This window comes from Nerophis lumbriciformis, linkage group LG21 (assembly GCF_033978685.3).
Source record: "Nerophis lumbriciformis linkage group LG21, RoL_Nlum_v2.1, whole genome shotgun sequence".
In the NCBI taxonomy this organism is placed as follows: domain Eukaryota; kingdom Metazoa; phylum Chordata; class Actinopteri; order Syngnathiformes; family Syngnathidae; genus Nerophis; species Nerophis lumbriciformis.
In genome coordinates this window covers 11,692,501-11,708,875 of record NC_084568.2, presented here as the reverse complement: position 1 = coordinate 11,708,875, position 16,375 = coordinate 11,692,501, and the positions used below count along the sequence as shown (strand labels likewise).

General features: G+C 37.1%; 1 protein-coding gene across 6 annotated transcripts in view; it reads right to left on the bottom strand.

Moving 5' to 3' along the window:
* Positions 1 to 906: 906 nt before the first annotated feature.
* The window catches only part of gramd1a (GRAM domain containing 1A), a 64,204-nt gene continuing 48,735 nt past the window's right edge, over positions 907 to 16,375 (bottom strand). For 3 of the 6 annotated variants that reach the window (XM_061983059.2, XM_061983057.2, XM_061983060.2), the window contains 6 exons: positions 15,693 to 15,796; positions 15,379 to 15,606; positions 15,223 to 15,307; positions 9,896 to 10,003; positions 6,503 to 6,623; positions 911 to 2,378 (listed from right to left, as the gene is read on the bottom strand). In XM_061983059.2, the coding sequence (XP_061839043.1) occupies positions 2,283 to 2,378; positions 6,503 to 6,623; positions 9,896 to 10,003; positions 15,223 to 15,307; positions 15,379 to 15,606; positions 15,693 to 15,796 (742 nt within the window). In that variant the 3' untranslated portion in view covers positions 911 to 2,282. Of the gene's footprint in view, positions 2,379 to 6,502; positions 6,624 to 9,895; positions 10,004 to 15,222; positions 15,308 to 15,378; positions 15,607 to 15,692; positions 15,797 to 16,375 lie in introns of all 6 variants that reach the window. The other 3 variants (XM_061983055.2, XM_061983056.2, XM_072915544.1) reach the window with 2 other exon arrangements.

Below are 16,375 nucleotides of genomic sequence, written 5' to 3'. Positions count from 1 at the left end.
CGTGAAATTTCCTCGCTCCTAAATATTCCAAAGTCAACTTTATTATAAGAAAAGTGAAGAGTTTGGGAACAACAGCAACTCAGCCACCAAGTGGTAGGCCACGTAAACTGAGAGAGAGAGGGGTCAGCGGATGCTGAAGCGCATAGTGCAAAGACTTTCCGCACAGTCAGTTGCGACAGAGCTCCAAACTTCATGTGACCTTCCAATTAGCCCACGTACAGTACGCAGAGAGCTTCATGGAATGGGTTTCTATGGCCGGGCAGCTGCGTCTAAGCCATACATCACCAAGTCCAATGCAAAGCGTGGGATGCAGTGGTGTAAAGCACGTCGCCACTGGACTCTAGAGCAGTGGAGACGCCTTCTCTAGAGTGATGAATCGCGCTTTTCCATGTGGAAATCTGATGGACGAGTCTGGGTTTGGAGGTTGCCATGAGAACGCTACATTTCGTACTGCATTGTGCAGTGTGTGAAATTTGGTGGAGGAGGAATTATGGTGTGGGGTTGTTTTTCCGGAGTTGGGCTTGGCCCCTTAGTTCCAGTGAAAAGAACTTTGAATGATCCAGGATACCAAAATATTTTGGACAATTCCATGCTCCCAACCTTGTGGGAACAGTTTGGAGCGGGCCCCTTCCTCTTCCAACATGACTCTGCACCAGTGCACAAAGCAAGGTGCATACAGATATGGATGACAAGAGTCTGGTGTGGAGGAACTTGACTGGCCTGCACAGAGTCCTGACCTGAACCCGATAGAACACCTTTGGGATCCTTCTCGACCAACATCAGTGTGTGACTTTGGAAGAATGGTGGAAAATTCCTATAAACACACTCCGCAACCTTGAGGACAGCCTTCCCAGAAGAGTTGAAGCTGTAATAGCTGCAAAAGGTGGACCCACATCACATTGAGCCCTATGGGTTAGGAATGGGATGGCACTTCAAGTTCATATGTGAGTCAAGGCAGGTGGCCAAATACTTTTGGCAATATACTGTATTAATTAAATATTTAGTATGAGCTAATTTGATTGAAATTGTTTTAAAAACTATATCACACTATTTTTTCATATCCAACGTGTAGTTGATAAATGATTTCCTCACAAAGTGAAGAAAATATTTAGTATTAACAAAATTGATTAAAATAATAAATTATATCATACACGTTATGACCTCGCCAAGTGAAGAAAATATTATTAAACAATTTTAAATCATTACATTACCAAGTGAAGAAAAAAAATCTTATTTCATTGAAATTATTAAATATTGCTTTATTTATAGATAAATATTTAGAATTTTTTCACTGCTAAATTCATGATGTTGACTCCTCAGCAAACACAAAAACACAAGCAAGGACATTTTTTTTTGTACTTTTTTTTTTTTTTTTTTTTCCATTTCTCTCCGCGTGCACAATCACGTGTTCACAGTACATTCTGGACTCCGCCCCCTTTTTTACGTCACAGTCTCCGCCCCTTCATAATAAATAACACGACATGTTGCTGGTGCGGCCGCGCACAGCAGGGCCACAGCAAGCAGGTGGAAGGAGGGAGAGAGGGGGGGGTGAAGAGACCACGTGATTGGGAGCCAGGAGTGGGCGTGGCCAAACAACATGGGGGGGCGGGGCAAGGGGATTGTAAAGACAGGAAAAATATTGAGATTTTTTTTTCTTAAAAAAAACAAAACAAAAAGTAACAGGACGAAAATACATTCCCTTTTTTTGTTTTCCCCTCACGGATTTTTCCGGTTGGTCCTTCAAGTTTGGCAAACATTAAGAAAATGCAACATCTGAAATGTAACGCGGACTCCTTGTGATCACACACGCACCAACATTGTTTTGAATATTCCACCGTCAAACATTCAACAAGAGTCCGTATTGTGGGCGTCGTCCTCCAGCAGCTCCGCCTTTTGGTCCAACGTGATTGACAGCAAGTGAGGACGAGACGTCAGGTCAAAAGGTTAGAATAAATACTGCAAGTGGTCCACAATAACTAACTTCTTTTTCATTATTACGATTATTATTATTATATAAAACAAGAAAACAGCCTTGGGAAGAGGAGGCGTATGTCTGAAAGGAGGAAGAGGAGGGGGCGGAGCCCTCCTTCCTCGCTGAAACGTGGCATCCAAAAAAGTACTTGCTCATATGGCCCCGCCCCTCTCTCAGATTATTGCTGATTGACCACTCGGGGGGCGTGGCTTCAAGTCTAACAGGTGAGGGTGGTTGTGGGTCATGTTCTGTTGTTCCCTGGCAACGGTGATAGTGGGCGTGGCAGTACCATGGGGGCGGGGGCAGGGGCTCAGGTGTCCGTCGGGGTCTCCGGGATTGGGTCCGGGTCCTGCTGGACTCCTGGGACCGCGATGCCTTGGTGCAGTTTTTCGAGCGACTGCTTCATCTGGCAAAAAAAAAAAAGGAACTTGGAAGACTTCAATTTGGATGACATAAAAATCACGCAATAAAACAGCTAAAATAATAATCACAATTATTCATTCAATTGAAAACACAAATATTTATCTAGTATTTATTTAGAGATATACCCATACTTGCCAACCTTGAGACCTCCGATTTCGGGAGGTGGGGGGTGGGGGGGGGCGTGGTCGGGGTGGGGCGGGGACGTGGTCAGGGTGGAGCGGGGGCGTGGTTGGGGGCGGGGTTAAGAGGGGAGGAGTATATTTACAGCTAGAATTCACCAAGTCAAGTATTTCATATATATATAAACATATATATATAAACATATATATATATATATATATATATATATATATATATATATATATATATATATATATATAAGAAATACTTGACTTTCAGTGAATTCTAGCTATATATATATATATTTATTTTATTATATATATATATATATATATATATATATATATATATATATATATATATATATATATATATATATATATATATATATATATACATATACATATATATAAATAAAATAAATACTTGAATTTCAGTGTTCATTTATTTACACATATACACACATAACACTCATCTACACATTGTTGAGTTAAGGGTTGAATTGTCCATCCTTGTTCTATTCTCTGTCACTATTTTTCTAACCATGCTGAACACCCTTTCACAGGTACCCAGAAAGGTTTCGAGTACCACCAAAAAAACTGAATCTCTGAAGACAGTTTAAAAATCTGTGTTAAAGGTGTACAAATACTGTTTGTATAATAAGCATGTTATTTTTTTTACAAATGAGGGTTAAGAGTTCAGTACTAAAAAAAAAAGAAAAGAATGTGGCTTAAGTACAGTTTCTTAATTGAGTTGCTGCATTTTTTGGTTGGGTTGTTTATTTATATTGAGCAACTTCTATACATTTCTAAAAGGGGAGGAATGTAATAGTGATCTATGTTTGTCTGTTGCCATCTCCTGGTGAATGTTGGCTATAGCGTACTGGGGTTACTTTTTGGTTGGCCAACGATTTACGTGGTGTTGCGCACCTGACGTCACTCAGGTCCGCATGGAGCTGGAGGGGGCGTGGCTTCCAGCTCCGCCTGAATTTCGGGAGATTTTCGGGAGAAAATTTGTCCCGGGAGGTTTTCGGGAGAGGCGCTGAATTTCGGGAGTCTCCCGGAAAATCCGGGAGGGTTGGCAAGTATGGATATACATTAGTAATGAATAAACAAGTACAATACTAAAAGTATTTTTTCAGTATTTTTCACCTTTTACACTAATTTGACCACCATAGAGTGTGTGCTTTTTGTGTCAAATAAAATTGTCACTTTTATCGGTGCAATACATCTTTGGGACAATTTTGACCAATATTTTAAGTCATCATCATCATTTCTTTTTATTCCTTTCATGAAAATACATATACAAGCCATATACAGTTGACACTTTAATTGTTTTTTGTTTCTTATACAGAAAGGAGCAGATGGAAGAATACTATTCTTATATTTATCTGCCCCCTTTTTAACACCAATTATTTAGATGACTTTATCACTGTTCCTCCACCAACACCCGAACTCCAACATACTTTTAATTTTCATTTTAGCATTTTCAAAATGACACGTTCCAATCAAAATCAAAAATCAGTTTGATATAATTCCAGTTGTTTCTTTTTGTAACTCCTTTTTAAATTCAAAGATATTCTTGCAGCTTTTTAAGTCTTTGTTTAAAGAATTCCATGCTTTCACACCAGCAACAGATAAGCACATTTGCTTCAAATTTGTTGGCACTCTTGGATATTTAAAGTCATACGGCCTTCTGTGGTTCTCATCTTCCGACGTGAACACAAAGAACTTTTGTAAGTCCTTTGGAAGAACTTTATTTCTAACTTTGAACATCACTAATAGAGTATGCAATTCTACAATGTCTTTTAGTTTTAGTAATCCTGACCTAATGAAGAGTGGATTTGTGTGGTCTCTGTATCCTACTGTAAAAATGATACAAATTGCTATTTTCTGTGAAAGAAATAAAGGCATTATATTGCTGTGATATGTATTTCCCCATATTTCTGCACAATAATTGAAATAAGGTAGAATAATTGAGCAATATAACATTTTCATTGTATTATACGGGAAACTGTATTTAACCTTGTTCAAAATAAATAAGCTTTTAGACAGCTTATTTTTCACATGCAATATATGAGCTTTCCATGTCAACTTTTCATCTAAGATGACCCCAAGAAATCTGATTTCAGACACCTTCTCAATTTGTTTATGGATAAACTAACTTCTATCTTTCTTTTATTACTGAATACCATACATTTAGTCTTTTCCAAGTTTAAAGATAATTTATTTACATCAAACCACAATTTTAGTTTAACCATTTCCTCTTCAATATTATCGGCTAAGATTTTCAAGTCATCTCCTGAACAGTATAAATTTGTATCGTCTGCGAATAATACGTACTGTAAAATTTTCGAAACCTCACAAATATCATTTATATATAAAATAAAAAGTTTGGGTCCTAAAATCGAACCTTGTGGAATTCCACATTCAATATTCATACATTCTGATCTATAACCATCAATCTCAACATATTGCTGTCGTTGTTGTAAATAGCTGGTTAACCAGTCCAGTGCAACTCCTCTAACTCCATAAGTATATAATTTAGAAATGAGAATTTGATGATCTATAGTGTCGAATGCCTTCTTTAAATCAATGAACACTCCTATTGTGTATTTATTTTGATCAATTGCAGTTGTAATATCTTCAATAATGTTCATGATGGCCAGGCTCGTAGACCTATTTGATCGAAATCCATACTGACTTTCATTTAATAATTTATGTTTTTCAATAAAGCAGTCTAATTTTTTAACAAACAGTTTTTCAAGCACTTTTGAAAATTGAGATAGGAGAGATACTGGTCTATAATTACCAAATATATGTTTATCTCCGGTTCTAAATAAAGGTATGACCTTAGCTGTTTTCATACTGTCTGGGAAAACTCCTACTTTAAAAGAACAATTAATTATACAATGTAATGGTTTAATAATGCAATCAATTGTGTTTTTTATTATTTTCATGTCAATACCCTCATTGTCTGTTGAGGTCTTGTTTTTTAGTTTATAAACCACAGATAATATTTCATTTTCAGTCACTTCACTAAGAAACATTGACTGCATAACCCTATTTTCCCTTTTCCAGACACCCCCTGATTGATCATTAGCACTTGGTATTTTGTTTGCTAAGCTAGGTCCTACATTTACAAAGAATTGATTTAATTAATTGACAAAGTCATCTTTGTTTTCAATTAACATATTATCTTTTTTTAAATATCTAGGTAGTTCTGTTCGCCTTGTCCTAGTCCCTATCGCTTTATTAAAAAAATCCATGTAGCCTTTATGTTATTTTTATTTTCATGCAACATTCTTTTGTAATATTCCCTTTTTGCTTGTCTCAATATATTGGTCAACTTGTTTTTGTAGTTCTTGTAGCATTTTTCAGCATTCTCTGTTCTTGATATTGATAAACTCCTTATAAAGTCTATTTTTCTTTTTACATGCATTTTTCAAACTGTTTATCATCCAAGGTGCATTATTTTGCCTTTGTTTAGATCTGCATGGAACCTCGGGACAATGCTTGTTATACAGAGTATTATAATGTTTAAGAAAAGAATCATAGGCAGTGTTTATATCGTCTGTGTACACCTCTTTTCACTCTTGTTTTAATAGCTCATTCCTGAAGTTGTTAATATGATTGACACTTCTTTTCCTCTTAAGTATTTGATGATATGTTCTTTTAGGGAATTGATAGTCAAATATTGCAAATATAGGCAGATGATCACTTATGTCATTTATCACTAACCCAGTAGTGATGTGAATCCCTAAAACATTTGTAAAGATATTGTCTATTAAGGTTGCACTAGTTGTGGTTATTCTGCTAGGCTTTGTAATCAATGGGTACAGCCCACATTCATGGTGTCTGCTACAAGTTTGTTCAAATATAACATGAAGATTTGTATTACATGTCATCTTCATCGTGGGATGCTTGATTTGGGGCACAGTGATTTCCATACATTGATGCATGTCGCCAAGTAGGGTGAAACACTCGCCTGGTCAAGAAGAGCCACGGACGACTGCAGGATCTGCTGCCACTTGCTGAGCTGCGCCTGGTGGAATTGTCTCTGCAGCTGCAGCACCTGAGCCCACTCGCCTGCCGTCTGCGGAAGAGGACTGGGGGCGGGGGGAAGAGAAAGCGGAGAAATCAGGTCAAAGTCAGCCACACGTAGGACGACGTTCACGTCACACTTGATACGGTGGATTGATTTAACACAGGTGTTACGTAACATCATCAGTGCAGGGGAGGGGTCATGGCTTGGAAAAAGTCTGCATGGCAGCCAGCGAATATGTTTTTATGGACAGACTTTCTTTTTTTTAATATATCCACATTCGTGTTCATTCGTTCTTGCTTGAAGAGTTCTATTTTCCAACAGTCTGATAGTCCTTAAAAGACTGCTGAGTAGGGAAGTAACAATATGAAAATATCATATCACGGTTATTATTATTACCTTCGAGATTATTGAATGTGTTTAAAAAGTACTTATAAACAATCTGAATTTTTTTTTTGGTATTTTGTCAATCATTCACAATCCTTATGTAAGACATGAGCACATATGTTTTCTTTTTTTATGCATTCTAGGTCGTAAAATACTGAAAGTAAGAGGTGGCTAACAACGTAGATAATTTGAGTATTCTATTCGGCCCGTAAAGCCCTGTAAAAAACATCCAAAAAGCGCCAACAATACTCCATTCACATGTCGTGACCTGAATATTAACCGAGTAATAGCGCCATTGTTATTATAAGCGCTAACGCAGACAAACTGTTTTTAGCGGGGCCGTCATCACAGAGAGCTAACTAGTTTATACTGGTCCTTTAATCACCTCTGAGTTGGTGAAAGTTGATTCCAGATTATAAATCATGCCTCTCACCTGGATAGTAGAAGGTTGTGAACATAAACCCACAAGTTGGTCAACTTTGACATCCAACTTACACCCGGAGTTGGCGAGAAAGACACGAAAAGGCGCTCGTTTGCGGCACTTCTTTTTTAACCCTTTGTGAAGATTATGATGAATTGTTGATGTAAAGGCGAAGATATAAACATCCCATCAGTCTTTTTCCCAGTGAGAGCAGACATTGTACAGTAAGTGATTCTTTTATTATGTTTGTATATGTTGTTTAGCACTTAGCAATACTGTTACAGGATGCTTAGTGTGTCACTAAAGCTGCATTTGCTTAGCACACAGTTTCTAAAACTCCTAATCCTTTTTTTTTTTACCCTTTTCTTATTATAAAAGTTATACGCGTAGCTCGGCTGCGTAAACCTGCTTGATGAATAGTACCCCCACGTTGCATGACGTGATAGTGGACTATACTCCCATGTCACAGAATGGGGCGGGCATTTTCCAACAGTACCACATTTTTCGGAGTATAAGTCGCTCCGGAGTATAAGTCGCACCGACCGAAAATGCATTATAAAGAAGGAAAAAAAACATATATAAGTCACACTGGAGTATAAGTCGCATTTTTGGGCGAAATTTATTTGATAAAACCCAACACCAAGAATAGACATTTGAAAGGCAATTTAAAATAAATAGGCTGAATAAGTGTACGTTATATGAGGCATAAATAACCAACTGAGAACGTGCCTGGTATGTTAACGTAACATATTATGGTAAGAGTCATTCAAATAACTATAACATATAGAACATGCTATACTTTTACCAAACAATCTGTCACTCCTAATCGCTAAATCCCATGAAATCTTATACGTCTAGTCTCTTACGTGAATGAGCTAAATAATATTATTTGATATTTTACGGTAATGTGTTAATAATTTCACACATAAGTCGCTCCTGAGTATAAGTCGCACCCCCGGCCTAACTATGAAGAAAACTGCGACTTATAGTCCGAAAAATACGGTAGGTTTGGACATCACTGGGTCGAGATTTTGTTATTTTCGTTTAGTTAGTTGTTTTATTTAATTCCTTCTTTTTGGAGATATTCATAAAGATTTACTGTTTAAGTTTGTGGATACGTGATAATTTATGAAAAACAACGCAATTGACTCTGGTGGAAAAAAACGGGTGAAAATTCGGGGTCCGCGTTAAAGGGGACCGCAAAATATTGAACTTTTTGTTGGTGATCGTCACTGTAGTCTCTGTGATCTGCAGGTGTGTGCGTCTACTTTGAAGGACTGATCATAAGTTATGAAAACTGATGAAACATAAATTTACATACAATTATGCAGTGCTAAAATTAATAAATACTAACTAATATAATAATAAATAATGATAATATAAATACTGTACATTCCAGAATATAAGCCTACAGTTTGAACCCTGTGGCTTATAAAACGATGTGGCTAATTAATGGATTTACGGCCATAATGCAAATACCGTATTTTTCGGACTATAAGTCGCAGTTTTTTTTCATAGTTTGGCCGGGCTCCAGTGTGACTTATATATGTTTTTTTCCTTCTTTATAATGCATTTTCGGCAGGTGCGACTTATACTCCGGTGCGACTTATACTCCGAAAAATACGGTAGTTAAAAAAAACAAAAAAACAAAGCAAACACACTTCTACTTGCAACTGAAAGTAGAAGTTCAGTCTTCTTGCTGTCCATAGCGTTCTACTCGTATGGATTCTTCATTACTCAAAGCAACGTTTGTAAGTTTTACAATATAACTAAAACAATTCTTACTTACTAAAGCGTCCCATGTGTGATGTCTGTAGGAGAGTGTTCATGCATATTTATTTGTACGAACTATTGTACCGGTAATGTAATCCAGCTAGCGTCGTTTACAAGTGTCTGTGTTAGTATTATTAACTTACAATGGCATTCTTTTTGTGTTGTTTTAGTTTCACAAATTCCTCAGTAAATTCACCTAAAACGTCACTGTGGAGTTATTGAGTCTGTTGAGCTGATTGGAGAGCTAGCTTCCGCAGCTAGTGGGCCCATGACGATGACTTCTGTGATGTTTGATCAGCTGTTTAACTGCCGTGTTACAGACACCGTTTGGAAACAATTAAGGTATGTATATAATCATTTACCAAAAATGTCTGTGTAAATAACTAATTTCACAACGTATATATTTGCAGCTCTGGTGTGGCTGATATATGGAAAAAAAATGTTTTCCCTAAAATGAAGTGGTTGCGGCTTATATACCAGTGCTCTCTATAGTCCGCAAAATACTGTCAAATTTAGGAGCAAATGAAAAAACAAACACCTAATCAGTCCTAATTTTTGCAGCTAAAAACTTCTCTATGATGTCTTCAGTTTGTTCGATATTGTCATTACTGCCACAAGTGGTGGAAAAGTGTATTACAACTGAGTACCGAGCGGCTGAGGAACAGATATTTATTGATGGTCCTCTAGGAGGCGCTTATGGTTAAGAATCATTGCTTTAGATCCCACCAGAAGGTGTAGTAGTAACTGGTGCTTACCTGTCTGTTAGTGAGTAGGAGTGCCATGTCTCCAGTGTATGGGCCGCTCGCTCCAGGGCGTAAAGCTTGTAGAAGAGCAGCATGTTGAGCGCCACCAGCACCACCAGACTGAGAACACACACACACACACACGTGTCAACACACTTCACAATAGCATTTAAGGCCAAGTTTCCAGCAAGTAGTTCTGACATCATAGCGTGGTCACAACCAACTCAACCGAGGAAGAAGCCCACACAGTCAACAAAAGGACAACAATGGAGGGCATCGTTTTTCTACTCTTTCAGTAAGTGACCAATCAGCACACTGCGAGGTGTCTAGCTCCGCCGATTAGCTACCACTGTTGCAAACTGAAGGGTTACAAAAGGGGGTTTGATATTGATAACTCATTTTGGTACAATTCACAACTATCCGAGGGTTTGCCCTGCATGTAATTGATCATGGCGCCCCGTCATGGCAAAATAAAAGCAGCCACACCTTAAAAATGACTTTTTTTTCACGTGAAAATAAATTTAAGTCATATAATGTACATATGTATAAAGTGTAATTTATTTGGGGGGGTTCGACTGTAAATTGCGGACTAAAAGCCGCTACTTTTCTTCCTGCACTTTGAATCCTGCAGCTTATAAAACAGATTTTTATTCGCTGACAACCATAATGGAAATAGTTTTCATTAAACACTTGCAAAGACACTTAATGTGTTATTCTTTTTTGCTATGGCGCCATCTTTTGGACGAGTACGCTCACTGCAGGTGCTGTTGGGTGAAAGTGAATTCTTGTTGTTAAAAGCTTTGAACTGGAGGTACAAGTGCCGTTCCGTTTTAGAGCCGTCCATAGCGTTCCTGCTTGTATGAATTCTTCATTCAACACTCCAAGCAACGTTTGTAAGTTATACAATATAACAAACAATTCTTACTTACTGAATCGTCCCATGTGGGATGTCTGTAGGAGTGTTTTCATGCATAATTGTACGTACTATTGTAATGCAATCAAGCTAGCGTCAATAGGATTAGCTAATATGCTAACACGTTTACGAGTGTTGTGTTAGTATTATTAACTTACAATGCCATTCTTTTTGTATTGTTTCAGTTTCACAAATTCTTCAGTAAATTCACCAAAACATCACCGTGGAGTTATTGAGTGTGTTTAGCTGATAGGAGAGCTAGCTTCCGCACCTAGTGGGCTCATGACGATGACTTATGTTTTGTTTGCCGTGTTACAGACACCGTTTGGAAACAATTAAGGTATGTAAATATACATTTTAGGGGTGTGGGAAAAAATGTATTCGAATTCAAATCGCGATTCTCACGTTGTACGATTCAGTATCGATTCTCATTTTTCAAAAATCGTTTATTTTTTTTAATTTTTTTACTAATCAATCCAACAAAATAATACAAAGCAATACCATAACAATGCAATCCAATTCCAAAACCAAACCCGACCCAGCAACACTCAGAACTGCAATAAACAGAGCAAATGAGAGGAGACACAAACACGACACAGAACAATCCAAAAGTAGTGAAACAAAAATGAATATTATCAACAACAGTATCAATATTAGTTACAATTTCAACATAGCAGTGATTAAAAATCCCTCATTGACATTATCATTAGACATTTATAAAAAAAACAAAATAAATAAAAATAAAAATGAACAATAGTGTCACGGTGGCTGACACTTGCATCGCATCTCATAAGCTTGACAACATATTGTGTCTAATATTTTCACAAAGATAAAATAAGTCATATTTTTGGTTCATTTAATAATTAAAACAAATTTACATTATTGCAATCAGTTGATAAAACATTGTCCTTTACAATTATAAAAGCTTTTTACAAAAATCTACTACTCTGCTTGCATGTCAGCAGACTGGGGTAGATCCTGCTGAAATCCTATGTATTGAATGAATAGAGAATCGTTTTGAATCGGGAAAATATCGTTTTTGAATCGAGAATCGCGTTGAATCGGAAAAAATTGATTCAGACTCGAATCGTGACCCCAAGAATCGATATTGAATCGAATCGTGGGACACCCAAAGATTCGCAGCCCTAATACATTTACAGAATATTTTTGTGTAAATAACTAATTTCACAACGTATTTATCCGCGGCTTATAGTCCGGTGCGGTTAATATATAGAAAACTATTTCCTTCCCCCTTAAATTTTGTGGGTGTGGCTTAAATACTGGTACGCCCATAGTCAGGAAAATACAGTACCGGTATATATATTGATTAGTGCTGCACCAAAAATAGCGCCAAAACCAGATGTGGTGATGACGTAGCCAATACATATATATATTTATATATATATATATATACATATACATATACATATATATATATATATATATATATATATATATATATATATATATATACACATATATATATATATATATATATATATATATATACACATATATATATATATATATATATATATATATACACATATATATATATATATATATATATATATATATATATATATATATATATATATATATATGCTGCCTCTGCTCCACACAATGCCGTGTATTGGCTACGTCATCACAACATCTGGTCTATCTATCTATATCTATACATCTATATATATATACATCTATATATATATACATATATATATGTGTATATATATATATATATATATATATATATATATATATATGTGTGTATATATATACACACACACATATATATATATATATATGTATATATATATATATATATATATATATATATATATGTATATGCTGCCTCTGCTCCACACAATGCCGTGTATTGGCTACGTCATCACAACATCTGGTCCATCTATCTATATCTATACATATATATATATATATATATATATATATATATATATATATATATATATATATATATATATATATATATATATATATATATATATATATATATCTAAACACGAGTACAGTCTCCGATAACACCAGAAAAAGATGCTAGATATCTTACTAGTCCTTTTTAATAAAGAAAAAGTCACTAAAAGGATTGAAGAAGTCTCTAGAAACTTGAACAACTCTCAACAAAGTACATTGTACAATAAGCAGCAGCAATTCAAAAATGCAAAACGATTAAAACAAGTGTTAATACTAATTATTAATAACACAGATTAGTTTTTAAATGGATTTATAAAATTATTTGAGCTTTTTTAAAGAAAATATGCATCATATCAGATTATTTTTATGCAAATTGTATGACGTCATGTTGACCAAGCCCCCTCTGCCACAGGTATGTTGGCAATCTGGGGGAAATCCTGCATCCTCAAACGCGTCATGGCCAATTATGCAAATTAGACAATGACAACCCTCCTCCTCCTGAAACCAACCCCCACAAATAGATTGCAATCTTATAGAGCAAACAAGAGTGTGTGTTGTCCACTGAAAGGACACATGGTTCCTTAAATTATGGGCTCAAAAAGTGCATCCCGACTGTTGACGGCTATTGTAGGCTACACATAACATTAGAATTATCATTTGTGTGAAACAAATATATATATGACAACGCGGGAAGGACTATAACTACTTTTTGCCACATCCTTCAATTAAAGCGTCAGTGAAGAATGCATTACCGAACCGATAAGTCCAAAAGAGATGATAAAGTATTATCTGCTCACAGATGCTGCTTGCTAGTCCTGGACAGTCCCACTCCTTAATGGTTCGGTCACACGCAGGATTCTCACAGGAATGAGGCAAAAATACAACCTTACCTGCTGTATTTGAGGTAACAACTGTGTGTACTTGCGAGGTACTTGGTGGAAACTAGGCTTTTTTATGCGATGGCTGACACATGAGGGTCAGAAACATTTTAGGTTGTGTCACATGACAGTGGGGCTTTGTTACGGGAAATATCACAGCTTTTAGGCGGCGGTCTAAAGTAGTGACACTTAATAGGATGTTTAATAGTGGCGTGTGTGTGCTTGCAGGCAGAGGAAGTAGGAGTGTTGTACAGTACCTGATACAGATCCTACACACATGTAGAACGTGTTGCAAAAGGAGAGAGAGAACATAAGAATGGCATCGTGAGGCTGAGAGTTTACAGAGCAAAACCATGGCAACACGCAGAAAGAAGCCGGCACACAACAATCCATAAAAAAATTGCTTTCTTGTAGGGTTGTCCCCATACCAATATTTTGGTACTGGCACCAAATGTATTTCAAGAATTTTCAAAATAAAAGGAAACACAAAAAATGTCTGATGTTAATTTAAACATGTGTTTCTTATTGCAATCAAAGAAGAATGTTGTCATGAAATACTAGACAACTTGTCTTATAGTAGTAAGTAAGCAAACAAAGGCACTTAATTGTCTGCTGACATATGCAGTAACATATTGTGTCATTTCTCATTCTATTATTTTGTCAAAATTATTAATCTACTTGTACATTTACTGTTACTATCTGCGTACTTTCTGTTTTAACACGTTCTATCTACACTTCTGTTCAAATGTAATAATACCTTATTCTTCTCTTCTTTGATACTTTAATACGTTTTGGCTGATACTACAAATTTGGGTACAATCCAATACCAAGTAGTTACATACATTGGAAATATTTGAAGTTTTCTGTGTCCAGGGACGTATCTCCTGACTTTATAAACAATAACAAAAACATTTGTATTGACTATATATAGCTCTTGTACTTGGTCTCATTACAATCGATATTTGTATAGATCGACCCAACTGTTTACATTCAGTTGTTAGCGGTTAGCTATTGTATCTTCCTACGGTGTGGAGTGAAAAATGAAAGGAAGCAAGTTTATTTGTCGCCATGGAGGCGAGAATTAGTGATTTAGAGGTAGCTAAAACACCGTGGACGGACGTTAGCCGCTAGCTAACTATGCTTTTGAAGCACCGCTCTTAAAGCTTCATCTTTGTCGTTAATTTTGAAGCCAAAATATGTCCATTCTCCCTCATCTGTCTCCACACTGTTTACGCTTGTAACTGCTCTGTGTGTGTGTTGACTCACATGCGCCTCGGTTCATATTACCAGCAATGTTACCAGGCCGTGCCATCATGTCCATGAAAAGTACCGGTATTTTTCAAAGGCAGTATAGTACCTTAACCTACTTTCTTGACAAGTTTTTGACATATTTTATTATTCATACACCAATATTATTTCATAATTATTTTCTAATGAAGGAACGTTTGATGCCATAAGCAATCTTTACGAGGACAAGAGGGGTGCGTTTTTGTCCGTCCTTGTTTTATATCACAACACTGCTGTCCTGTCGGGTAAATAAGACAAGCGCCTCGTTCAAAGGAAGAAGAAGAAAGTAGGCAGAGGAGAGCCAGGAGGAGAAAAAGAAGGTGACTTACATGAAGCTGACGATCAGCAGGATAGTGGATATACTGTTCTGTGCTCCACCACGTGCACGCTCTCCCAGCTTCATATACTGAGCACCTACAAAAAATGGTTCACCGTAGTTTTTCTCCAGTAAAAGCTTTAGAAAAGTGTCCTCCTTGCTCACTGACCAGCTTGTCTGAGGTCTCGGTCATCTCCAACTCCTCTGTCGCCTCGGTCTGAGGCGCCCGTGCCTTCCCCATCCCTCTCCCGGTCCCCCTGCCGGCGGGAGCAGGTCCTTTTACGTCGACGCAGGGCCATCGGGGACCTGGCGGTTTCGGCGGCACTGGTGGCGTCACCGGTGGTCACTACGGTGACCTCGGTCTGCAACAGCGTCTCTAGCTTGCACACCTCGCTCTCTGCGGATGGAAGTGGTCGGGTTTGGTCGTCATGGAGATGTGCCATGAGGATGCGTGTGTTCATTTGGGGTAGGCCTGCGACTCACCCATGTGCCGGTAGTACTCCTCGATGCCGCTCCAGGTGTTCTTCTCAATCAGCGCTTTGACCAGACTCCACGGCTGCTTCCGATAGCAGATGTCTGAGGACACTCTGGAAGACAGACGTTTACAACATTCCAGAAGGTTGATTTGTGATCAAAATGAGGCCATTGCTAGCCCTTTACTCTGCTAATGACGTAAAGCAGGGGTGTCCAAACTACAGCCCGCGGGCGTCTTCAATTTGTCCCGCGAGACGTCATGATTTCAATAAAGCATCGCACCGCAGAGTGATTTCAAATTAATCTTAAATACCAGGCGGTTTCTGAATGCTACATATTTGCTGCCATCTTGTGGACACTGTGAGTAAATCAGATCAATTACACTTGAAAGTACATTGTATTAATAGCACAGCATTTACTTGTATGACACAATCCAAACAACCTTCCCTAGTAACATTATTTAAAAAAATTAAAAAATAAAAAAAATAAATGCAACTAAGATAAATGGTCACATGGTCACACATAACAACCTGATCACTGAACATTGTGGATGTATTGATATACACCCATAAAAATTAATTACAATGCATGATGGGAAAAATGCAAAACACTCTCTCCACACTTATCCATGTTTGGTGCATTTTAGGTGCTTGATATTTCTGATTGATTAGAAAACTTTAAACAAGGTAGGA